The 16,613-nt window shown below is 42.1% G+C and overlaps 1 protein-coding gene across 2 annotated transcripts in view; it reads right to left on the reverse strand.

The window, feature by feature from the left end:
• The window catches only part of acsl5 (acyl-CoA synthetase long chain family member 5), a 64,529-nt gene that overhangs the window by 17,899 nt on the left and 30,017 nt on the right, over positions 1-16,613 (reverse strand). For both annotated transcript variants that reach the window (XM_046369270.1, XM_046369269.1), the window contains exons 5-14: positions 11,689-11,790; positions 10,901-11,000; positions 7,052-7,230; positions 6,157-6,189; positions 5,945-5,996; positions 5,763-5,836; positions 2,981-3,058; positions 2,520-2,654; positions 1,978-2,112; positions 1,655-1,750 (exon numbers count right to left, since the gene is read on the reverse strand). In XM_046369270.1, the coding sequence (XP_046225226.1) occupies positions 1,655-1,750; positions 1,978-2,112; positions 2,520-2,654; positions 2,981-3,058; positions 5,763-5,836; positions 5,945-5,996; positions 6,157-6,189; positions 7,052-7,230; positions 10,901-11,000; positions 11,689-11,790 (984 nt within the window). The remainder of the gene's footprint in view (positions 1-1,654; positions 1,751-1,977; positions 2,113-2,519; positions 2,655-2,980; positions 3,059-5,762; positions 5,837-5,944; positions 5,997-6,156; positions 6,190-7,051; positions 7,231-10,900; positions 11,001-11,688; positions 11,791-16,613) is intronic.

Genomic DNA, 16,613 nt, shown 5'->3' on the forward strand with positions numbered 1-16,613 from the left:
TGTTCCTTTTTTCATTGATTCTTTATAATACGGTCTTGTTATTATCCAAAGTGACCTACCTCAGCATGTTAATTCAATAGAAATTACCCATATATGTAGGAATCAAACTGGCAACGCGGGTATTGTTAACACCTTCCAGTGGCATGTGTACACAGTAATCAAATAAAATCAAATCAAATTGTACTTTGTAGCAGATGTTAGTGCGAGTGTAGCGAAATGCTTGTGCTTCTAGTTCCGACAATGTAATAACCAACAAGTAATCTAGCTAACAATTCCAAAACGACTACCTTATAGACAAAAGTGTAAGGGGATAAAGAATATGTACATAAAGATATATGAATGAGTGATGGTACAGAGCGGCATAGGAAGATACAGTAGATGGTATTGAGTGCAGTATATACATATGAGATGAGTATGTAAACAAAGTGGCATAGTTAAAGTGGCTAGTGATACATGTATTACATAAGGATGCAGTAGATGATATAGAGTACAGTATATACGTATACATATGAGATTAATAATGTAGGGTATGTAAACATTATATTAGGTAGCATTGTTTAAAGTGGCTAGTGATATATTTTACATCATTTCCCATCAATTCCCATTATTAAAGTGGCTGGAGTTGAGTCAGTGTGTTGGCAGCAGCCACTCAATGTTAGTGGTGGCTGTTTAACAGTCTGATGGCCTTGAGATAGAAGCTGTTTTTCAGTCTCTCGGTCCCAGCTTTGATGCACCTGTACTGACCTCGCCTTCTAGATGATAGCGGGGTGAACAGGCAGTGGCTCGGGTGGTTGTTGTCCTTGATGATCTTTATGGCCTTCCTGTGACATCGGGTGGTGTAGCTGTCCTGGAGGGCAGGCAGTTTGCCCCCGTTGATGCGTTGTGCAGACCTCACTACCCTCTGAAGAGCCTTACGGTTGTGGGCGGAGCAGTTGCCGTACCAGGCGGTGATACAGCCCGACAGGATGCTCTCGATTGTGCATCTGTAGAAGTTTGTGAGTGCTTTTGGTGACAAGCCAAATTTCTTCAGCCTCCTGAGGTTTAAGAGGCGCTGCTGCGCCTTCTTCACGATGCTGTCTGTGTGGGTGGACCAATTCAGTTTGTCTGTGATGTGTACGCAGAGGAACATAAAACTTACTACCCTCTCCACTACTGTTCCATCGATGTGGATAGGGGGGTGCTCCCTCTGCTGTTTCCTGAAGTCCACAATCATCTCCTTAGTTTTGTTGACGTTGAGTGTGAGGTTATTTTCCTGACACCACACTCCGAGGGCCCTCACCTCCTCCCTGTAGGCCGTCTCGTCGTTGTTGGTAATCAAGCCTACCACTGTTGTGTTGTCCGCAACAATATGATCATTGACGGAGGTGTCTCACTAAAGAGTTTTGGAAACCCATAAGTCCTGTTCACACTGCACTTCAATCACAGAGCTCCAATGTCATCTAATTTGAATATTCTACTCCAAAAAGTGACCCCTGGGTTTCAGTTAGCCCAGGGTTAACACATGCTTGTGTAAAAAGAGCGTAAGCTAGGGTAAAGGATAGCCATGGGCCAAGAACATGCAGTGTGAAAAGCCCTTTTGAGTGGTAGAAAAATAATGGATGGGTAGACGGTAGATCTATGATAGATAATAGATGGTTAGATGGTGCTAAAGTACCTGACACCCCAGAGATGCCCGTAGGAAGTTGAGAACGGAGGGAGAGATGGGCGCTGCTCCCGTAACCATCACTCGCACACGTCCCCCCAACGACTCCTGCAGAAAACCGACACGACACGTTCTAGATTGTCGAGCATTCTGTACCATAACAACCTCCCAATTCACAGCCCCTGCAGTGGAACATACTTTTTCTCCCCTGTTCCCTTTTTAGGCACAGGAAACGGTTTACATGTAGCCTCCAAGGATTGTTGGCACAACATTGGCAATAGCATTATTGACCTCCTTGAACACAATGTCTCACTCCTACGTGGAGAGTACAATACCTGAACTTTGTGGAAGATGAGCTTGTCCCATATACTGTCTTTTCTGATGACACCCTCCTTAACTTCGGCAAGCTTTCTATCAATGGCAAAATTCAGGAGCCATTTTTTGAAGGGGGTCTGGGCTCCACTTTGGACCTACAGTAGAAAGAGAAAGGATACTCATTTTGGTCTCATATTATATAGATAGTCCTCTTTGGTATTTTATTTGGATCCCCATTAGCTTATTCAAAAGCAGCCGCTAATCTTCCTGGGGTCTACATGAAACATGACATGATACAGAACATTAATAGTCAAGAACAGCTCAAGGACAGAACTACATCAATTTTGAATGGTCTGTAGATGTTCAAACTATCCATTACAGCTCTCAACTGTAACTCTGTAACTGTAACTCTGTAACTGTAAATAACTGTAACTCTGTAACTCTATTGACATGCAACAATTTGCTGTGGGTAAGGTTTAGGTAAAGCGCTGAGATTAGTGGTGGGGTTAGTATACAGTATGAGTGCACACTTCAGGAGAAGGACCGCAGACTAATAACTCACTTTGTCATATACGCGGTTCAGAAGTCGCGGCACCACGGGGAAGACGGTGGGCTGCAGGTTCTTCATGTCGTCTGGCAGTAGTTTAATGTCTCCCTGAAAGAATCCAACCCTGGCCCCAGCACCGTACATCACTGTCTGGGAGAGAACACAAGCACTTCTAGACTAGCACCCATCAGCCTCAATACTCAACTCAGTGAACTCAATGTCCTCTTCTCCCATAGGTGAAAAATGTAAGAGATAAATGTCACTTGTCAATAGAAAACAAGAAAGAGTAATTTTGTAACAAGAAAGAATAATTTGTTCCTCATTGACTTGCCTGGATAAAATACTAAATAAATACATTGTAAAAAGTAATTATTTGTCATAAAGTATTTGTCATGGATTCCATGCTAAAGCTGGAGGTACTCAAAGATAATGCAAAAGAAAATCAATACCAGTTTGCAGTTAGACTGTGAACTCACCTGTACAACCCTCTCAAACATGTGTGCCAGAGGCAGGAAGGAGATGGACACATCCTGAGTAGTAGGAACCACGGAAATCTGTGAGGGACACAAGTTGATTCAGAAGGTTATGATTACAAGACTACAAATCTCGGCAATCAAGAACCAAATCCCATGTGAATGCTTGCCTCTCTTTTTGCCATTCACAAGAAGCTTCATTATTATAATATCTCTCTCTTTCTCTTTTTCTCCCACACACATATGCAACCCCCCCACACACACACACACACGAGGATAAGATCACAGTGATCATATTAAATTACTACAGTTAGCTCCAAAAGTATTGGGTCTGTGAAATATTATTTTTGGTGCACAAATTAGTTTAAATCCCTTTGAGGGAGCATTTTGAGGGAGCATGCAATCGGCATGCTGACTGCAGGAATGTCCACCAGAGCTGTTGCCAGATAATTTAATGTTCATTTCTCTACCACAAGCCACATCGAATGTCATTTTAGAGAATTTGGCAGTACCTCCGACTAGCCTCACAACCACGGACCACGTGTAACCATGCCAGACCAGGACCTTCACATCTGGCTTCTTCAACTGCGTGATCGTCTGAGACCAGCCACCCTGACAGCTGAAAAAACTGCTGAGTATTTCTGTCTGTAATAAAGCCGGTTTGTCGGGAAAAACTCATTCTGATTGGCTGGGCCCGTCTCCCCAGTGGCTGGGCCTTGCTCCCAAGTGTGTGGGCCTATGCCCTTCCAGGCCCATCCCATGGCTGAGCCCCTGCCCAATCATGTGAAATCTATAGGTTAGGGCCGAATGGATTTATTTCAATTGACTGATTTCCTTATATGAACTGTAACTCAATAAAATCGTTGAAATGGTTGCGTTTATATTTTTGTTCAGTATAAAATATGTTCCTATATTACTTTCCCCTAACCCTACCACCCCTCCCGTAATTGAAGTAAACTAATTGACAACAACATTTAGGATTCTACTTCCAGTTTATACATCCTATATATATTTTACGGACACAGTATATTTTACAATAGTTATGTTTTGTTTGTTTTTAGTCCCATCCTTTAGGTACCCTCAACCCCTCCCATCTATCTCTGAACACCAACCAGTTTTGACTATTTGCCATATATTTGTCAACTGTGCTGTGATGTTTGACAAAAGTTCTGAACCTTTCTATTCTCATAGTTTCTACAGATTGTAAATATATATATGTTTTTTTGTTAAGAGTATCATTATATTATTGACCTATTGACTATGCCTTTCAAATCCCCCAGCAGTGCTATTTGCAGAGCTAGCTTGAGGTAAATGTTGCAATTCTTCAGCCATTCCTGAATCTGCCACCAAAAACAAGCTACATATGGGCAGTACCAACTTGAATGATCGAATGATTCTGTCTCTTCGCAGCAAAATTTGCAGAGCTGGGATGGTTATATCCCCAATATATAACATTCTATTGGTTGAAAGAATTTTGAATCCGCCGTCGTTTTGTGTATCAGTTCATAAACCATGTGCCATGGAATCGGTACATCGAAAATCTCTTCCCAACTATTTTGCAATCTGTATGGCACAGCTGGTTGTAATTTTGGGTAGAGCAGACATTTCCATATATTTTGTTAGCTGCATGTGTAACAAAACTCCACCAGTCCTATTAATTATATAATTTACAAAGATAATACAGAATAAAAAATAAAAAAATGTTTTATTGACGTTCTTCTTTTAGCAATTAGTATATTTGAGTTTAACCATAAAATTTGTTGAAATACGTGTTATTTTCTGATGGATTAAACTGAAATTGCAACAAACTTTCTATGGTTTGTTTTTAAAATAGCATTATATAAATAGGCCCGTTTATCTGAATTGCCGTTCCAAATAAAATGTTCTATTTGTTGCTCAAATAATTGAAAAAACAAGCCGTTGGGTGTAGGCAAGGCCATAAGCAAATAGGTAAACTGGGATATGACTCAAGAGTTAATCAGGGTGTTTTTTCCACAAATAGACAGGTATTTTCCTTTCCATTATAGTAAGATCATATCTATTTTTGCTCATTTTCTATTAAAATGTATTGTATTGAGATCATTTCTCTCTTCCGCGTATGTCCACTTCACCGTCAGCCCATTTTATTGGTAAACTACATGGTAATGTAAAAGTTGTATTTTGTAGTGATCCAATATGCTATATAGTACATAATTTGGTTGTAATCCAGAGAGGTTAGAAAAAGTATCTAGATCCTCTATGAGGCTGTGGAGGGATCCAAATTGTGGATTTAAAAGAAAACATGAATCAGTGTACAATGACAGCTTTGTTTTTAAGCCCTGGATTTGTAGCCCCTTGACATTATTGCTAGATCTGATTTTAATAACCAACCTTGTTTTGCGTGAGAAAGTTACAGACATACAAATATCAAAGAGATGCTAACCTCTCACCATGACAATAACAGGGAAGGTAAGGTTTTTTGGGGGGGACTAAAACTTTTGTGCAAAAAGTGCTGTTATTTCTAAACTGTTCACTCGATATGGATGAAAATACCCTCAAATTAAAGCTGACAGTCTGCACTTTAACCTCATAGTCATTGTATAATTTCAAATCCAGTGCTGATGTACAGGGCCAAAATAACAACAATATGTGTCACTGTTCCAATACTTTTGGAGCTCACTGTAAATGTTAGTGAATTACTTTATGGGATTCTAGATGTTATTCTATTGGTAAGATACCGTTCCTACAGGGTAAAACCTGGACCTAGGCAGTGTTTATATGTCAGTTCCTGATGGAGTATGCATACCTCAAAGGTTTTAATCACACCTGCTGCATCTGAGACCACATTTTCATGAGTCAGCATGGCTCCCTTAGGGTCACCTGAAACCAATAACTAATATTTGGAGGGTGTTCACATGATATACAAGAGAGAGAGAGAGAGAGAGAGAGAACACACACACACACACACTAAAGTACAGTATGGTCAACCTGTAGTTCCACTGGTAAAACATATGATGCTGAGGTCCTCTGGCTTTGGTGGCTGTAGGAGAAGTAAAAACACACATTTATTGTAGTATTTCTACATACAATGTTGGCAGAAAATAACTATTTTGAAATCAAAAGCAGGTGGCTGAAATACAGCTAAATATTTAGATTGGATAAAAAATATACAAGTAACATATTGTATGAATTTGACTTACAACTGGCTTGTGTAGATGGTCCTTCCCCAAAGCCTAGAAAATATTTAGGATTCAATTGATTTATCTAAAACAGTTTTTCGGCAATGTTTGAAAAGAGGACAGCATTTGCTCTCCATTGGGCATGGCTACTGAAATACTAGGGACTAATACTTGCTTAACTACCCATTAGCATTGTTTACCAAACCTCTTGAGTACTCCCAGACAGTTCCACAAATTGTATGCATTTCAGCATTGTCTTGCATTGTCTATGGAATTTCAGTACCAGCACACTTGATTCAACTCGTCAACTAATAACCATGCACTTCATTAGTTGAGGTGTGCTTTAACTGGAATAGGTCAAATAAGAGGAACTGAGTAGAAGGACGTGAGGAGGGATTTGCAAAACACTGCCCTAGAGAGTAGCGATTACCACTATAACTTTCTTGACCCATTACAGTTGGGACCTCATTAAGAAAATACAGGATTAGAGATAAGACAGCTTAAGTTGGCAATGTAAGTCCTGCAGTATTATCCCCCAAATGGTTGTTAGGATCAGCTTTACATTCCCAACTCCTATCTATGATTAAGGTCAATTTGTTCTCTGAGCATGGGTAAAATACAGCTGGACTTATCATAGACCCTTGAGGAACCCCTCGGGAGAAACAAAAAATAATAATAATAAAAATTCTGTAGGAAAAAAGTCAGTTGTGCGTTTGAAGCCTCAGTCACTGTCAGAGCCAGAGCCGTGGTTGGAGGCACCTGATGAAGACCCCAAGGGTCGAAAAGCTTCGAAGCATAGATTAAAGTGTGCAATCTTTACTTGACAAGTATTTTGTTCCCCAGCACCTGCTCAATGCCAATGTGTGTAAATGTTTATTTTCTTATACATCCCATATACTGTCATACAGTGCCGTACCTCCACTTCCTTCAGGGACAGAATGTCCACTCCACACTTTGCGCCCCGTGCGGTCAGCTCGGTGTCAAAGGCATCCATGATGATAATGGTTTTGAGTTCAGGCGTCTCTCCCTTCTCACAGTTTTCCAGCAGTGTCTCGGCTTTGTTCTGTTTGTCACACAGCACTGTGGAGATGTCCGCTGAAATCACAAACAATCAGTTGAAAATGTGGCAGCTAGAACATGTATGTACAGTGGGTATCATAAGTATTCACCCCCCTTGGATGTTTATACATTTTGTTGCGTTACAAAGTGGGATTGAAATGAATTTAAAATTTTTTGGGGGGGTCATTGACCATACAAAACACTATGTAATGTCAAAAATTATAATAAAAATAAAACACTAATATAGCTTGATTAGTATATTCATCCCGAGTTAATATACTGTTGTTAGAAACATTGTTGGTAGCGATTACAGCTGTGAGTCTTTTGGGGTAAGTCTCTAAGAGCTCTGCACACCTGGACTGTGCAATATGTGCCCATTATTCTTTTCGAAATTCTTCAAGCTCTGTTAGTCTTGCAAGCAGATTTAAGTCAAAACTTTAATTTGGCCACTCAAGAACAGTCACTGTCTTCTTGGTAAGCAACTCCAGTGTAGATGTGGCCTTGCATTATAGGTTATTGTCCTACTCAAAGGTGAATTCCTCTCCCAGTATCTGGTGTAAAGCAGTCTGAAGCAAGTTTTCCTCTAGGATTTTGCCTGTGCTTAGCTAAATCCCATTTAGTTTCATTCTGAAAAACTCCCCAGGTTTTGCCAATGTCAAGCATACCCATACCATGATGCAGCCACCACTATTCTTGAAAATATGGAGAGTGTTGTATTGGATTTGACCAAAACATTTTGTATTCAGGATAAAGTTTAGGTTCAAAAGGCTTCTTAAAACCTGTTAGGGAGGCTGCGAATTTTCACAGCTTTTTGTTAAAAATCGTGCAACATTTCAAAGTCCTGCTACTCATGCCAGGAATATAGTATATGCATATGATAAGTATGTGTGTATAGAAAACACTCTGAAGTCTCTAAAACTGGTTAAATCGTGTCTGTGGCTATAACATAACGTGTTTAGGAGTAAAAATCCATCGAAAAACTGTTCACCAAAAACACCAAAAGAATATTCATCCGCCATTCAATGTATTGTCTAAGGCGAAGGAAAATAAATGAGGATCCCTTGTAAACGCCTACAGCTTCCACACGATGTCGCCAGTCCTGGCATTAAAAGTTTGCTTTATCCTTGGTTCTATGACGTTTTGGCCTTTCCTGTTTTAGTCTCTCCACAGGATGTTGTGAAAATGGAAAACATGGACGGTGATTTCAAGACTTGCTGCTATCGTATACAGATCGCCCCGTGTTCAATTATATAGATTATTAACGTTTATTAATACCTAAAGTTGGTTTAGAAAAGTAGTTTGAAGTGATTTGTAAAAGTTTATAGCAACTTTTGTAATTTTGGCTATACAATGACGGATTTAAATCGGAAAAAAGACCCAATTGTGATGTTTATGGGACATATAGGAGTGCCAACAAAGAAGCTAGTCAAAGGTAATGAATGTTTTATATTTTATTTCTGCGTTTTGGGTAGCGCCGGCTACTGCAAAATCTGTTGTTTAGGTGACGTTGCGGTATTTAGGGGGGTGGATGCTATCAGATAATAGCTTCTCATGCTTTCGCCGAAAAGCATTTTACAAATCTGACTTGGTGTCAAGATTCACAACGAGTGTAGCTTTAATTCAGTACCTTGCATGTGTGTTTTAATGAAAGTTTGAGTTTTATCAAAAACTATAGGTGGCGCTCTTGAAATTTCCGCTGATTTAATCCCGACAGCGGAACCAAATCCCTAACAAGTTTTTAACAGCTTCTACCCTTCTACCCTCATAAGATTCCTGAACAGCTAATCAAATGGCTACCTGGACTTTTTGCATTGTCCACCCCGCTGCTGCTACTCTCTATTATACATGCATAGTCAATTTACCTCTACCTACATGTGCATATTACCTCAATTACAGTGACTAACCTGTGCCCCCGCAGATTGACTCTCTACCGGTACACCCTGTATATGGCTTTTCTACTGTTATTTTATTGTTGCTCCTTAATTATTTGTTATTTTTTAAATTTGATTTTATTATTATTTTTTACTTCCGTGTCACGCCTTGGTCAGTGTATTTTGTGTTTTCGTTATATATTTGGTCAGGCCAGGGTGTGACATGGGTTTTTGTTATTGTATTTTCGTATTGGAGTTTGTAGTATTTGGGATCGCGGCTGATTAGGGGTGTTGTATAGGCTTGGCTGCCTGAGGCGATTCTCAGAGTCAGGTGATTCTCGTTGTCTCTGATTGGGAACCGTATTTAGGTAGCCTGAGTTTTCACTGTGTATTTTGTGGGTGATTGTTCCTGTCTCTGTGTAGTTTCACCAGATAGGCTGTAATTAGGTTTCACGTTCTGTTTGTTGTTTTCGTATTGTATAGTTATTTCATGTATCGTCATTTTCATTCATTAAAGACATGAGTAACCACTACGCTGCATTTCGGTCCGACTCTCTTTCAACAAACGAAGAACGCCGTTACATTCATTTTATTTGAGTAAATACTTTAACACTTCTTTTTCTTAAAACTTCATCGTTGGTTAAGGGTAAGTAAGTGTAACATGTGTGCTGAGAGTCAGGAAGCAAGTTCAGGGAGTGAGTGTTTTAATAAATAAACGTAACATAATACCAAACACGAACAATGCACAGACATGACATTGGAACAGAAACAATAATGCCTGGGGGAGAAACCAAAGGGAGTGACATATATAGGGAAGGTAATCAGGGAGGTGATGGAGTTCAGGTGAGTCTGATGACGCGCAGGTGCATGTAACGATGGTGACAGGTGTGCTCCATAATGAGCAGCCTGGTGACCTAAAGGCCGGAGCATACATGACAGTAAGCATTTCACTGTAAGGTGAAATGTAAGGTGTGCTCCATAATGAGCAGCCTGGTGACCTAAAGGCCGGAGCATACATGACAGTAAGCATTTCACTGTATTCGGCGCATGTGACAAATACAATTTGGTTTGACATTTAATGTCTGCATTTTTACCCATCTACCAATAGGTGTCGTTCTTTGTGAGGATTTGGGAAAACCTCCCTGGTCTTTGAATCTGTGTTAGAAATTCAGTGCGCGACTGAGGGACCTTGCAGATAATTGTATGTGTGGGCATAAAGAGGTAGTCATTCACAAATCTTTGTGGTTGAATCTGTGTTAGAAATTCCGTGACCGTGCAGATAATTGTATGTGTGGAGCATAAAGAGGAGGTAGTCATTCACAAATCATGTTAAACACTATTATTGCCCACAGAGGGAGTCCATGAAACTTATGGTGACTTGTGTAGCACATTTTTACTTATTTAGACTTGCCACAATGAAGGGGTTGAATACTTATTGAATCAAGACATTTCAGTTTTTTTTTTAACTTGTACGCATGCATGCATGTATGTATTCATACTGGGTTGCAACAGGTCCATGGATCTTGAGTTTGCCAAATGTGGCACAACCCTTTTGCCACATTCTTTATAGCATTACATTTGTTTATAAATGATTTCTAAAGCATCTATGTGAGAGTTAAAGGGTTTATGAAGGCTTGCACTATACTAGCAGTGGCATAGAGGGAGGAGGTGGAGTTAATGAGTGAGAGAGGAAAAATAAGAAGAAGATTAGTCAAGGTAAAATATAGTGGACTTGGGAACAAGCCTTGTGGAACCCCTAGGGAATGACAGGCCTAAACCTGTCCTCATTAACACTGTTAATGAAGTGCAGTACATGGTGGAGAAGGCCCAATTACCTTTCTTAATAATGAACTCCAGTGCCTCATGTCCCAGGGTGTCGTACAGGGGCACCGCCACCATGGAATAGGTGTAGCAGGCCAGCTCACTGATAATCCACTGGACCAAAGAACAAGCAGGGAGCAATAATAAGCCGCAAAGGGTCAATGTTCAATGGATCAACACTCATGTGCACAGCTCATGTCTTGCCCATTTCTTTTTGTTGTTAAAATTTTACCCCGTTTTCGTGGTATCCAATTGTTTTAGTAGCTACTATCTTGTCTCATCGCTACAACTCCTGTACGGGCGAGACGAAGGATGAAAGTCATGCGTCCTCTGATACACAACCCAACCAAGCCGCACTGCTTCTTAACACAGCATGCATCCAACCCAGAAGCCAGCCGCACCAATGTGTCGGAGGAAACACCGTGCACCTGGCAACCTTGGTTAGCGCACACTGCGCCCGGCCCACCACAGGAGTCGCTGGTGCGCGATGAGACAAGGATATCCCTACCAGCCAACCCCTCCCTAACCCGGACGATGCTAGGCCAATTGTGCATCGCCCCACGCACCTCCCGGTCACAGCCGGTTACGACAGAGCCTGGGCGCGAACCCAGAGTCTCTGGTGGCACAGCTGGCACTGCAGTACAGTGCCCTTAACCACTGCGCCACCTGGGAGGCCTTGTCTTGCCCATTTCGAATACAATACCAATTCGGATTTTTCAAACAGTTCAATAACTGCAACTTCTGTATGCATCAATATGACAGTGATAGATTAAATATACTCAACCTAGAAAAAATGTCTCACCTCTGGTCTGTTCTGAGCAAAGATACCAATGAAGGTATCAGGGGTCGGCTTCAAGCCCCTATGGATCAGCCCTGACCCAAGGTGCTCAGCCCGATTGGACACCTGTGGTGGAAGGAATTACATTAAAGGTCAAAGTCAAGGATGTTACGGTGTCTATACATACAGAGCTTGAGCAAATGCACGAAGAATGCACTACGCATCCGTCTGTCCATCAAAAGTTCTAATTACGGACAAGTCACTGTCATGACTACCTCTGATAAAGCAATAACAAGTCTCCCAGGAAAGCAATGACAACAATCAAACAACCCAAATAAGCACTACAAATGAACGTATGTATTATTAACATTAACATATGTAGCCTAAAAAACAAGGTTAATGAAAACGATAACTTGCTAGAAATAGAACGCATTCATATACTGGCTCTCTCTGAAATTCAGTTAGATAATTATTTTGATGATACAGTGGTAGCAATATATGGTTATAACATCAACAGTTGAGACAGGGATGCCAATGGGGGAGGTGTTTCCTGTTCAGGGGCAGAACGACAGATTTGTACCTTGTCAGCTCAGGGGTTTGAACTTGCAACCTTGCAGTTACTAGTACAACGCTCTAACCACTATGCTACCCTGCCGCCCCATGTAGTGATCATAATATTGTAGCCATATCTAGGCTACAATAAAAAAAATAGAAAACATGTCCAAAGGCTGGGCCTAATATAGTGTACAGTGGGGCAAAAAAGTATTTAGTCAGCCAATTGTGCAAGTTCTCCCACTTAAAGATGAGAAAGGCCTGTAATTTTCATCATATGTACACTTCAACTGTGACAGAAAAAAATGAGAAAAAAAATCCTGAAAATCACATTGTAGGATTTGTAATGAATTTATTTGCAAAATATGGTGGAAAATAAGTATTTGGTCAATAACAAAAGTTTCTCAATACTTTTTTATATACCCTTTGTTGGCAATGACAGAGGTCAAACATTTTCTGTTAGTCTTCACAAGGTTTTCACACACTGTTGCTGGTATTTTGGCCCATTCCTCCATGCAGATCTCCTCTAGAGCAGTGTTGTTTTGGGGCTGTTGCTGGGCAACACATACTTTCAACTCCCTCCAAAGATTTTCTATGGGGTTGAGATCTGGAGACTGGCTAGGCCACTCCAGGACCTTGAAATGCTTCTTACGAAGCCACTCCTTCGTTGCCCGGGCGGTGTGTTTGCGATCATTGTCATGCTGAAAGATCCAGCCACGTTTCATCTTCAATGCCATTGCTGATGGAAGGAGGTTTTCACTTAAAATCTCACGATACATGGCCCCATTCATTCTTTCCTTTACACGGATCAGTCGTCCTGGTCCCTTTGCAGAAGAACCGCCCCAAACCATGATGTTTCCACCCCCATACAGTAGGTATGGTGTTCTTTGGATGCAACTCAGCATTCTTTGTCCTCCAAACACGACGAGTTGAGTTTTTACCAAAAAGTTACATTTTGGTTTCATCTGACCATATGACATTCTCCCAATCTTCTTCTGGATCACCCAAATGCTCTCTAGCAATCTTCAGACGGGCCTGGACATGTACTGGCTTAAACAGGGGGACACGTCTGGCACTGCAGGATTTGAGTCCCTGGCGGCGTAGTGTGTTACTGATGGTAGGCTTTGTTACTTTGGTCCCAGCTCTCTGCAGGTCATTCACTAGGTCCCCCTGTGTGGTTCTGGGATTTTTGCTCACCGTTCTTGTGATAATTTTGACCCCACGGGATGAGATCTTGCGTGGAGCCCCAGATCGAGGAAGATTATCAGTGGTCTTGTATGTCTTCCATTTCCTAATAATTTCTCCCACAGTTGATTTCTTCAAACCAAGCTGCTTACCTATTGCAGATTCAGTCTTCCCAGCCTGGTGCAGGTCTATAATTTTGTTTCTGGTGTCCTTTGACAGCTCTTTGGTCTTGGCCATAGTGGAGTTTGGAGTATGACTGTTTGAGATTGTGGACAGGTGTCTTTTATACTGATAACAAGTTCAAACAGGTGCCATTAATACAGGTAACGAGTGGAGGACAGTGGAGCCTCTTAAAGAAGAAGTTACAGGTCTGTGAGAGCCAGAAATCTTGCTTGTTTGTAGGTGACCAAATACTTATTTTCCACCATAATTTGCTAATAAATTCATTACAAATCCTACAATGTGATTTTCTGGATTTAAAAAAATAATTTTGTCTGTCATAGTTGAAGTGTACCTATGATGAAAATTACAGGCCTCATCTTTTTAAGTGGGAGAACTTGCACAATTGGTGGCTGACTAAATACTTTTTTGCCCCACTGTAGGTCTCACTTCTAATGTCATGTTTTGTCTTATATCATCTTGTCATTTTGCTTTTCCTTCTGTTCGTTTCCCCCTGCTGGTCTTATTAGGTTCGTTTCCTTTTTCTATCCCTCTCTCTCCCCCTCCCTCTCTCTCCTCTCTCTATCGTTCCGTTCCTGCTCCCAGCTGTTCCTATTCCCCTAATCATCATTTAGTCTTCCCACACCTGTTCCCGATCCTTTCCCCTGATTAGAGTCCCTATTTATTCCTTTGTGTTCCGTTCCTGTCCCGTCGGTTCCTTGTTTTGTATTCACCATGCTGTGATTGTGTTTCGCCCTGTCCTGTCGTGTTTTTTGCCTTCATCGGATGCTGCGTGTGAGCAGGTGTCTCTGTCTACTACGGCCTGCGCCTACCCGAAGCGACCTGCAGTCTGTGGCCGCTTCTCTTGTTATTCCCCTCTACAGACTAGAGGATTTCTGTTACTCCCTGTTTGGATTTGAATAAACTCTGTTTCTGTTAAGTCGCTTTTGGGTCCTCTATCACCTGCATGACAGAAGGAACCGACCAAGTAATGGACCCAGCGACTTCAGACGCTCGTTACACTGCCGTCGAGATCCAAGGAGCCATGCTCGGCAGACACGAGCAGGAATTGTCTGCTGCTCGCCATGCCGTGGAGAACCTGGCCGCTCAGGTTTCCGACCTCTCTGGACAGTTCCAGAGTCTACGTCTCGTGCCACCTGTTACTTCCTGGCCTGCCGAGCCTCCAGAACCTAGGGTTAATAACCCACCTTGCTACTCCGGGCAGCCCACTGAGTGCCGCTCCTTTCTCACGCAGTGTGAGATTGTGTTCTCTCTCCAACCCAACACATACTCTAGAGAGAGAGCTCGGGTTGCTTACGTCATTTCACTCCTTACTGGCCGGGCTCGAGAATGGGGCACAGCTATCTGGGAGGCAAGGGCTGATTGCTCTAACAAGTTCCAGAACTTTAAAGAGGAGATGATTCGGGTTTTTGACCGTTCAGTTTTTGGTAGGGAGGCTTCTAGGGCCCTGGCTTCCTTATGCCAAGGTGAACGGTCCATAACGGATTATTCTATTGAGTTTCGCACTCTTGCTGCCTCTAGTGAGTGGAACGAGCCGGCGCTGCTCGCTCGTTTTCTGGAGGGACTCCACGCAGTGGTTAAGGATGAGATTCTCTCCCGGGAGGTTCCTTCAGATGTGGACTCTTTGATTGCTCTCGCCATCCGCATAGAACGACGGGTAGATCTTCGTCACCGGGCTCGTGGAAGAGAGCTCGCATCAACGGTGTTTCCCTGCTCCGCATCGCAACCATCTCCCTCCTCTGGCTTTGAGACTGAGCCCATGCAGCTGGGAGGGATTCGCATCTCGACTAAGGAGAGGGAACGGAGGATCACCAACCGCCTGTGCCTCTATTGCGGAGTTGCTGGACATTTTGTTAATTCATGTCCAGTAAGAGGCCAGAGCCCATCAGTAAGCGGAGGGCTACTGGTGAGCGCTACTACTCAGGTCTCTTCATCTAGATCTTGTACTACTATGTCGGTCCATCTACGCTGGACCGGTTCGGGTGCTACATGCAGTGCCTTGATTGACTCTGGGGCTGAGGGTTGTTTCATGGACGAAGCATGGGTTCGGAAACATAACATTCCTTTCAGACCGTTAGACAAGCCTACGCCCATGTTTGCCTTAGATGGTAGTCATCTTCCCAGTATCAGATTTGAGACACTACCTTTAACCCTCACAGTATCTGGTAACCACAGTGAGACTATTTCTTTTTTGATTTTCCGTTCACCGTTTACACCTGTTGTTTTGGGTCATCCCTGGCTAGTATGTCATAATCCTTCTATTAATTGGTCTAGTAATTCTATCCTATCCTGGAACGTTTCTTGTCATGTGAAGTGTTTAATGTCTGCCATCCCTCCCGTTTCTTCTGTCCCTACTTCCCAGGAGGAACCTGGCGATTTGACAGGAGTGCCGGAGGAATATCATGATCTGCGCACGGTCTTCAGTCGGTCCCGAGCCAACTCCCTTCCTCCTCACCGGTCGTATGATTGTAGTATTGATCTCCTTCCGGGGACCACTCCTCCTCGAGGTAGACTATACTCTCTGTCGGCTCCCGAACGTAAGGCTCTCGAGGATTATTTGTCTGTGTCTCTTGACGCCGGTACCATAGTGCCTTCTTCTTCTCCGGCCGGGGCGGGGTTCTTTTTTGTTAAGAAGAACAGGTCTGTGAGAGACAGACATCTTCCTTGTTTGTAGGTGACCAAATACTTATTTTCCACCATAATTTGCAAATAAATTCATAAAAAATCCTACAATGTGATTTCTGGATTTTTTTCTCATTTTGTCTGTCATAGTTGAAGTGTAGCTATCATGAAAATTATACAGGCCTCTCTTATATTTTTAAGTGGGAGAACTTGCACAATTGGTGGCTGACTAAGTACTTTTTTTGCCCCACTGTATAAGAGATCATGCAAGAGGTTTTGTACTGATTCCTTTGTTGAAGACGTTGCACTTAACGCATTTATGAAATTGCTTACTACAGTTACTAATAAGCGTGTACCCATTAAGAAAATTACTGTAAAAACTGTTAAATCCCGGGTGAATCGATGAGGAA

Source organism: Oncorhynchus gorbuscha, linkage group LG11, assembly GCF_021184085.1.
Source record: "Oncorhynchus gorbuscha isolate QuinsamMale2020 ecotype Even-year linkage group LG11, OgorEven_v1.0, whole genome shotgun sequence".
Taxonomy (NCBI): domain Eukaryota; kingdom Metazoa; phylum Chordata; class Actinopteri; order Salmoniformes; family Salmonidae; genus Oncorhynchus; species Oncorhynchus gorbuscha.